The 10,000-nt window shown below is 34.8% G+C and overlaps 1 protein-coding gene across 2 annotated transcripts in view; it reads right to left on the bottom strand.

Annotated features, from left to right (window-relative positions):
- Positions 1 to 10,000, bottom strand: part of LOC125039388 (glycerophosphocholine phosphodiesterase GPCPD1-like) — a 35,587-nt gene that overhangs the window by 1,947 nt on the left and 23,640 nt on the right. For both annotated transcript variants that reach the window (XM_047633243.1, XM_047633244.1), the window contains 4 exons: positions 3,295 to 3,507; positions 2,800 to 3,003; positions 1,817 to 1,977; positions 1 to 1,616 (listed from right to left, as the gene is read on the bottom strand). The exon at positions 1 to 1,616 is cut by the window's left edge and continues 1,947 nt beyond it. In XM_047633243.1, coding sequence (XP_047489199.1) covers positions 1,499 to 1,616; positions 1,817 to 1,977; positions 2,800 to 3,003; positions 3,295 to 3,507 — 696 coding nt within the window. In that variant the 3' untranslated portion in view covers positions 1 to 1,498. The remainder of the gene's footprint in view (positions 1,617 to 1,816; positions 1,978 to 2,799; positions 3,004 to 3,294; positions 3,508 to 10,000) is intronic.

Below are 10,000 nucleotides of genomic sequence, written 5' to 3'. Positions count from 1 at the left end.
TGTGTGTGTGTGTGTGTGTGTGTGTGTGTGTGTGTGTGTGTGTGTGTGTGTGTGTGTGTGTGTGTGTGTGTGTGTGTGTGTTTGCTTCTTATATCATTTGCCTTTCAATAAGCTAACCTTAAGGAGAAAAAAAAGGCATTAATAATTTTTTGATTGGCAAAAAATGGCACAGAAATATAATGAACCACACAAACATCACCCTATTTAACTTTTCAGGTACCTGGTCTTTATTAACTTTGCTAATTTATTTTTTTAATTTTTCCCCCCTAAATCATCAATAACCAATTTCAATTTCTTTTTCTATAACAATTGTCTTATTAGGATATTAAGGACCTTCAGTGGGCATGTCAAGCAATATTTGTGCAAGTAAACAATTAAACAAAAATTGTAATACCAATGCAGAGTCACACAAAATACAAAAATGAGAGATGCATCTATCTCAGAATTGGCTGATTTCTAAACTACTGGAATCATTAGCTATGGGTTAAGCTTTGTCATTTCTCAAAATACTTCAAGAGAATCAGAAGTAAAGCTGATATCAATGTTGAAAACCTTATTAAACTTCAGATTCTTATTATAACACCATTACCTGTGCACGTGTATTGCCGGATATCTTGTGGCTTATAAGACATGCAAGTCACCTCACATGTCACTTGATAAAGGTATTATCATAAATATCTAGACATTACAACATGTCATGAAATCCTGAAGTCACTGCTCGATACACAGTGACATAAAAGTCATGGTAAGTTCACATGCAAACATGTAAATATTGGAACTCTACTGCATAGCAGCCGAATGACTATGATAAAGGTGCAAGTTTTTGAAGCAGTGTAGTATGTGTAGTCTAAGATTTTCTGCATAAATTACAAGTGCTGAAAATTCTCTCTCTGAACCTTGCACAACTTGTATTCAAGTAAATAAGATGGTTGCATAAACCTAATTAGGGTCTAAACTTTCACATTGATAAGATTCATTACACAAATTAATACCTCCACTATAATCAAACTGATTATACATTTCAATATGTTTCACTGAAAGCAATAAAAGAATGAGAGAGAGAGAGAGAGAGAGAGAGAGAGAGAGAGAGAGAGAGAGAGAGAGAGAGAGAGAGAGAGAGAGAGAGAGAGAGAGAGAGAGAGAGAGAGAGAGAGAGAAACACTATATCCTTTCCATCCAACTTCCATATTTAATAGAGTTGGGCTGGTTACAGCAAATTGCAAATATCTGAACCAGAACGAAAAAAAAGAATATGCTCATGAAGAAATAACATTGTCATTGCATCCTTCACCATTGTTCCATTTTCTTGTGATGTTCTCTGCTATTCCTTCATCCACTATTGACTTTAAACATATGTAAAAGTATACACAGATATTTAAGTGTGTATGTACATATACATATACATAATAAACACACACATACATACACACATAAATAAATATATATATAATACATACAAATCATAAATACATAAATATATATATAAATAGGAGTGACTTTATGAGTGGATGGCTTCTTGCATGTCAGAACTGGTGCCGTTTGAGTTTATTCCTGCCTCTCTTTCCTCGCATAAGAATACACTTTCCTTCTTGACTTTCGTGTTATACACATCAATTCTACAGAGGGAAGAGAGAAGAATATTAAGTCCTTATTCTGTATACTGGCAAACAGCTTGTATTTTACACATGCAAGCAGATTATTTCAATATGTACATTTTCAAAAAATAAAAATCAGTCATGGGTTGAAATTCTATGTGAAAAAAAAAAAAACAAGAAAAAAGAAAGAAAGAAAGAAAAAAAAGACTGACATGACTCACTTATCATAAATAATGCCATGAAGCCCAATGCTCTTGAGAAACTTTATATTCTCCTGGTTGTTGTTGTGGTCTCCCCAGCAGAAGACGATCAAAGCACGCTCAAGGGCCATCTGGACCTGATGTGGGTCACGCATCAGATCTTCTGTGTGCACGTTTATTCCCTGGAAATTAAATTGTGTTAAACAGATATCAAATTTAAGAGTAATTCAAAAGCTCTCAAACTCAGTCCCTCTCTCTCTCTCTCTCTCTCTCTCTCTCTCTCTCTCCACTTCTCTCTCTCCACTTCTCTCTCTCCACTTCTCTCTCTCCACTTCTCTCTCTCCACTTCTCTCTCTCCACTTCTCTCTCTCCACTTCTCTCTCTCTATTTCTCTTTTTCTCTTTTTCCTCTTTCTCTCTCTCTCTCCCTCTAACCTCTCTCTCTCTCTCTATCCTCTCTCTCTCTCCCTCTATCCCCTCTCTCTCTCCCTCTAACCTACCTCTCCCTCTCACCTCTCTCTCTCTTACTCACTCTCTTGTAACTACCCCTCTCTACTTGTATCTCTCTCTCTTTACTTGGAACTTTCTCTCTTTACTTGGAACTCTCTCTCTCTAACTCTGTAACTCTCTCTCTACCTACCTACCTACCTCTCTAACTATCTCTCTGTATGTGTGTCTGTCTGTCTTGTCTCTCTACAGAGGATTGCTCTGATGCCTATATTATTAGAGGCTTGTGCACATCAACAATGCCCCAACATGTATACAAGCACAGGAAATTCATTAGCCATTTCCACAAGAGGCTTCTAATGTTCTTTAGAAAACCTTAAATTAACACAGCATCCCAACTCCCAACATTTATGTACCAAGCTCAATGATCAGCTCTCTGAAACCAATAAAAAATAAAAAAAAGACATGCATGGATTTGCATACACATACCCATCCACACAAGCAAGCACACAAGTATATACAATACAGTCTGTCTGAAAATCTTTCTTTAGTACTCACCAAAATATCTGCATTGGTTGAGTAGAGCACTGCATGTCTGATGGTGGTGGTGCGCTGGTCTTCATAGGGTGGCCAGACCTCCGAGATACCCTGTGTCAGGAACATGACTGGGTAGCGGTTCTGCTTGAGGCGCAGCATAGTACAGATGTCAGGGTGGAAGCATGAGAAGATGATCTTCCTCTTGCCTGAGTGTTCCAGAATAGACTGGAAAAAAAGATAATATACAAAAAGCTATACTATAGATAACTTCTAGGTGTTATAATAATAATTATCAAAGCAAAATATAAGCACAAAATGTAAAGTAAGTTTCCAAGGAGGGGTTAAAACTCTTAAGACATTTTCAAAATTCTCTAATGAACTTTACAATTCTTAAAATGCAATCCTCTAATCACAGGTATATATTGAAGGACTTGAGCTATAGTTTGCTATCCATTCTCAAAAGTCCATATCTGTGTTTATAGTGTGAATCGCATGTCAATTCCATCTCTGAATTACCTCGATAATGAGATCTAGGAAGCGGTTCAACTCAAAAGGATGTTGGAGCTCGTATGTTCCGTCCCTCATCTGCATTGTCCACTTGACTTCTACATTAAAGCCACACGTATAAGGAACAGACTCTAAGGCCTTCTGTAGTGTTGGGAAAGGCTGGTGGTCCTCGAAGTCCTCATCCGAAAACCTACTCAGTCCCTTCTCTGTTTTATGATAGACCTGGGGATAACAGAGGATGTCAGCTAATTCCATATAAAGGGATGGTTCCAAAATCAGACATACAAAATACTGACATGAGCACATAGCATGCTAAAACCAGCAAGCATCAATTCATACCTTCTCTTGAAGTATTGTTTCAGGAACGTTTACAATGCTGGCTCTCGTATAAAATAATTAAGACTCATTTAGTGAGATTTAATAACTTTATGATTTTATAATCACTTCCTCTGTGTGTTGAACATGGTCTTTCTTCTTTATGATGCAATAATACACAAGCTAAATCAGTTGAGAATGTATCTTGACAACTTAAATCTCTGCTCTAGTACATGCAACACTTTCAAGATGACTTACTCTTCAGCAGATTCTGTCTTTTACACCACTGACAAATGTGCAACACCTTCAAGTTACTTACTTATACCACCAAACAGACATAAAGTATGAGTGACTGACATTTCATATAAAATAAAAATGATTAGTGATAAGTATGAAATAAAGACACACAAGACTGGTGGATGTGAACACAAGAGAAATAATACATGAGAATTCTTGTTACTTGACACTGAGAGACAGAGCTACTCTTCTCAAAGTGCAGCAGCAACACACAACCTTGAGCAAGCCTGTTGTGCATATTGAAGGAAGGAAGGAAGGAAGAAAATCATCATGACAGGATATTAGAGGAAGGATGAGATGTACAGTGATACAATGGCAATATATATAATGGGCAGCTGAGGATATTTACATCAGTGATGAATGAAGAATCTTAAACAGGAATGAAAGAAAAAAATAGAAGGTAAAAAAGATAGAAAAAAAAATAATGGTACTCTTTCAAATATACAGAAACTTAATGACAGTAAGCCTTTAATATAATATACAGAAATATTAAACTGCAGTGAACTTGAACTTGAGGTTAATCATTACACCAAGAGAAAGAAAGAAAAATATGGTAATTCTTTGTGTAAAACTTAGTATTTCAGAGATGATCAACCACTATCCTTGAAGTTAGAGAACATGCTAATTTATGAAATTAATATAATGATGACATAAATACCAGTGTTGGTACAGTTAAGGCAAGTCCCTTCCCTAAATAACAGAAATACTTTAATAATTGATAGTTCAGCATAAATGACATAACAAAGAATGAACTGTGATCCAAACAGAAATGTTTAACACACCTGGGATTACTGCATCTACTCTGAATATTGAAAAATACAATTGACTACTGTCAAAGCTATCTATACAAGTGCTGCCTTGGGTAGGATCATGCCTTCACATTTCTAAGGTTGTTAAATGATTATATAAAATTGGCAAATGTGGAAAAAATGAGCTAAAAGTACAGAGATAAAATGCCTGGAGACAAAAAAAAAAGACTTAACTCTAAGCATGTGTACCTTTGAATTACAAGGGTATGTCTAAACTGACTTGTATGGTATAGTTTGAGGCTCTGTTACCTTGTGTACAGTTCCAAGACTGACTGACTCGCCATGATCATTTCCAGCACAGTCCAAACTTATCCACATGACTCTGGTAAGCAGCATGGATTTCTGCTTTACTTACCTAAGTGTTCATCTGTGAGTTTTTGCCTCCTTAATGGTTTCTACAACTTTGATCAGAAAGGGTGCCTAGGGAATTTTCCAAGAAAACTTTTACATTTTTCATCTAGATATGCAATTTTCAAGGGATTTACATTCTATTAGCTTTGCTGAAGTCAAGGTCCCGCTGTTTATCAGTATAAAATCATAGCAGTTAGAACCCCATGAGTTCTAACTGAAGTGATTATAGAGTGAACAGGAAACTTCCCCTCTGTCATCTTCAAGACTTAGGACACTGGATAAAAGCACTTGGAGGCAATGGAAGCTGAAGAAATTGAAAGGAAAGGGATAGGATAGAAATGAAATGGAATGAAAAAAGATATCAACTTGTTCTGTTGAAGGATATTTACCATGAAAACCCTGGACACACACACACAGGTAGCCAGGTAAACCGACCAATGATACCCAACCACAGACATTTAGATTCCATAGCAGGAAGAGAACCTCAAATCAACCTTTCATAATCCTGAACCTACAAAGAAACAATCAAATGAGGTATGGCAACCAATCATTCTGAGCAAATGATACTTTTATACCTATAAAGATAACTGGCTTATCACCATAAAATAAAATAAACCTAATACTGTCTACTAAAGAGTTAAGTTCAAATGATGATATTTGTATTAATGATCCTTAATTGTGAAGAAAATGGAAATGGTTGGAAAATAAAAAGTTTTATGATAATATTCTAAAGAAATTCCTTTTTTGATATGTGAAATTTGCTTTAATATATCTTTCCCCCTAAGAAAGCAAGAAAGCAAGAAAGCAAGAAAGCAAGAAAGCAAGCAAGAAAGCAAGAAAGCAAGAAAGCAAGCAAGAAAGCAAGAAAGCAAGAAAGCAAGAAAGCAAGAAAGCAAGAAAGCAAGAAAGCAAGAAAGCAAAAAGAAAGCAGAAAGAAAGAAAAGAAAGAAAGAAGAAGAAAGAAAGAAAGAAAGAAAGAAAGAAAGAAAGAAAGAAAGAAAAAGAAAGAAAGAAAGAAAGAAAGAAGAAAAGAAAGAAAGAAAGGAAAAGAAAGAAAGAAAGAAAGAAAGAAAGAAAGAAAGAAAGAAAAAAAAAACAAAACAAGAAAACACAAAAATACATATAATATAGTAAAGTATAAAAGATGATAGAAGAATATAAATATAATAATATTATGATATGTTATGTATATAATGTATATGTATATATTTGTATGTATATATGTATATATATGTGTGTGTGTGTGTGTGTGTTATGTAGTTTGTGTGTTAGTGTTTTGTGTGTGTGTGTGTGTTGTGTTTTGTGTGTGTTGTGTGTTTTGTGTGTGTGTGTGTGTGTGTGTGTGTGTGTGTTGTTGTGTGTGTGTGTGTGTGTGTGTGTGTGTGTTGTGTGTGTGTGTGTGTGTTGTGTGTGTGTGTGTGTGTGTGTGTGTGTGTGTGTGTGTGTGTGTGTGTGTGTGTGTGTTTGTGTGTGTGTCTATATATTTATATATATATATTTATATATATTTATATATATATATTTATATATATATATATATATATATATATATATAAATTTGAGTTTTCTGACCTTCAAATATTCTGCAATAAAACAGGAGTAAAATTTACAAATTGAGAAAGTGAATTCCAATGGTATAACTATAATTTTACCTAGAACTGATGGGCCTGACATGTACATACATACCATGCCCACTTTGCATTCACTTTATTGAATTCACACATAGATGGCTCCACTCGTACCAATCACCAATGAGCCAATTATGAGTACTACTTGTCTCACCTGGTTACCCTTTTCCTTGATATTCGTAAATATTTTATGTTATCTTATATCAACACTAACTAATATAAATAAAATCATAATAATTATAGAGTCAATTATAAAAATACCACCATTGAAACTGATTGCATTGGTAAGGAAGAAATAATTTTTTTTTTCCCACAAATTGAAGGAAAGGTGAAATCAGGTTAGGTCACAAGGTATACTAATTGATTCCTTTGTGGTTAAGCTCTAGCAGAGCCATCTATGTGCTGAAACATTTCACAAAAAAAATCCATAGTAAGGCTTACCTCAATTTCCAGTGTGGTAATTTGTTCATACCATTACAAATATCGTATACACTACATATAAATAAGACAATTTTAATAAATGATTTTTAGGTCTTGCAACTTGAGTGTATAAAAAGATTTTCATGTAGCTCTACTACTAGCACTCTATCTGTTGTGGATTGATAGTACACAAGATGAAATCCAGTGTTAATAGACTTAAATTTATATCTTGATTTCTGTGAATTAAAGCCCAATGCCATTAAGGGGAGTGGCCAGGTAGGGGGAGGGGCTGAACGTATTAGCAGAGATACTACATTTGGCAACACTCTGATGAAGGTTTACACATATCCACTAAAACTGCCAAGTTCTGGCTTGAAATATATCCTATATATATTTTCTTTTTCATTTTCAGTTTCAATGTTGTATAAAACAATATATATTTTCATGAAATGCTTGACAATATAGCGGTTCTGGGAAACTATGCTCTCACTCGGCAGCACGATAGAGAGGATGAAACACTGGTAAGCCTCTGCTCTAAGAAGAGAGAGGGCTTATTCTTGCCAGTATACTAGGACACACTGAGACAATTCCAAAATGCTTATGTTTTCTGTTGCAAGACCAAGAGGAAAAATGTACAAAGCAAGCAGAAAAAATAAGAAACGAGACTAGAGGACACAGCTGTATCACCTCCCAGGGCCTCCTAGGGGTCCAGGTCTCACTTTCACAGCTAATACCCAAGGGGATGGGGGGGGAGACTGAAATAAAAATGTCTTTCCAACTTATAGCAAGTCCTGCAAGTTTGTGATAAGGATAAACTCTAAATACCTATCTTGTACGAATAAAGGACAGAAAAATGCATTGTCAGAAACTGACCTCATAGACCAGGAAAGTAGTCTTGAAAAGTAATCACAACTTTAGAAGTTAAATATCTCAAAATATGATTTCTTAACCTTCAAAATCTTTCTCATCAGGCATTTATGTATTAATTTCAATGATACAATGACTCAATTGAAGATGAAAGCTATAACAATGCAATATTTTAAAAAAACAATTTATTCAGTTTATTTTTTGGGGGAGGGACTGGTGGCAAATCAAAGTTGTTGTTTTTTTTCTTTCTTTTTGAAAAATGAACCAGATAAAAAAAAAATAAAAAAAAGGGGATTGTTACACCAAATACCATATAATGGCCTTTCCTTCATGTGAAGCATATGAAGCAAATCAATTTTGGAGGAGGGAGGGGGAAGGAGGAGGTTAAGAGTGGTGAAGATAGGGAGACTTACAAGTCAGTTCTATTTATATAGTGGTCTTGACTTCTCATAAAATTTTCATCTCAATGCGATCAATAACAACAAATTTTCCCTCCAAACCGGCCACTCCCCTAAATATTATCCAAGTGAAGAGTTACAAGCAGCAAGAGAGAGCATATGTGACAATAATACAATAACCCATTCCTGTTATGTGCACACCTCAATACAAACAGTGATCACAAGCAATACATACAAAAACATAAACAAAATACTAAATCTTTTCAAAAATCCATTTAGGGTCTGTGCAAATCTCAAATCACTTCTTAAAGATATATGTGGATATTAAAAGTAACAACAAAGGCTACAACATGCAAAGAATCTTCCTAACATTGTGAATGACAACGACAGATCATCAGAAACACTTGCAAATGCAATACAATATTTTCTAAATATTTTGAAATGACATTTAATCTTTGTAAATATAACCACCCAAATCACAACAGAAAGCAGCAATTAGCAAAGAATATTGGGAGGAGCATTCCACCTAAGACTTCTCTGAATGAATTAAAAAAAGAGAGAAAATCAATTCAAACATCTACTATCCTTTTCTATACCTAGACAGTTGCAAAAGATGTTGATATACAGTGCCCACAGTGATTTTTTTTTTTTTTTTAATCGTAAATTTTCGAAAAGGCCTTTGGCATATTCGTGTGTTTTCCTGTACTTCCCTTCATTGTTCTACTTGCAATTTGTTCGACATGAATTCCACACCCTTAGCATGACTCACAATACATCTCTTGATTTATGTTCTACCACTTCCTATGATAAAATTCTCAATGTTGTCTCTGGTATAGGAAGTATTTTGGGAATATGCAGTGACTGATTTTAACTGAACAGTAAATGCTACAACAACAACAGACCAAAAAAATATTACTGAACTTTAGAAAAAAACTGAAAATAATTTTTTTCAAAGAATTTTCTAGTATAGAAATTAATTAAAATTAAACGAAGAAAGCTTTCAAATATCATCATATAAATCCTACACAAATACTACTCATCATGACCTCTGACAACTTCCCAGAAAGGAAGACTTGAGACTGGAATGAAAGACAAGTAATTCTTCTTATTATAACACTATTGTAATCTTTCCCTGTGTGAAATGATATGACTGGGATTATAATATAGTCTTCATGCTAAGGTGCTGGTGAGTGAGAGGAAGGAAGGGGTATTACATATCCCCTTATGGAGGACTTTTTCCTGAATTTCCTGAGATACAAGAATAATGATAAAAGAGAAAGTGCTTTTGCTTGGGTGATGAGTGAGTGTGAGTGAGAAAGTGTGTGTGTGTGTGTGTGTGTGTGTGTGTGTGTGTGTGTGTGTGTGTGTGTGTGTGTGTGTGTGTGTGTGTGTGTGTGTGTGTGTGTGTGTGTGTGTGTGTTTGTGTGTGTGTGTTAGTGCACATTTCAACAGACAAAGTACTTACTCCTATTCTACAACCATTCTTAACTTTTCCTTTTATCTTAATTTACATCAACTCAAATATATCATTGCTCATATTACCTTAGAAAGAGAGGAGAGAGAGGAAGAGAAAAAAGAAAAAAAAAAAAAAAAGAAAAAAAAAAAGAAGAGAAAATAAAACTCACCTCTT

The sequence above is a fragment of the Penaeus chinensis genome, chromosome 27 (assembly GCF_019202785.1).
Source record: "Penaeus chinensis breed Huanghai No. 1 chromosome 27, ASM1920278v2, whole genome shotgun sequence".
Classification (NCBI taxonomy): Eukaryota; Metazoa; Arthropoda; class Malacostraca; order Decapoda; family Penaeidae; genus Penaeus; species Penaeus chinensis.
This window is presented reverse-complemented; position numbering and strand designations above follow the sequence as displayed.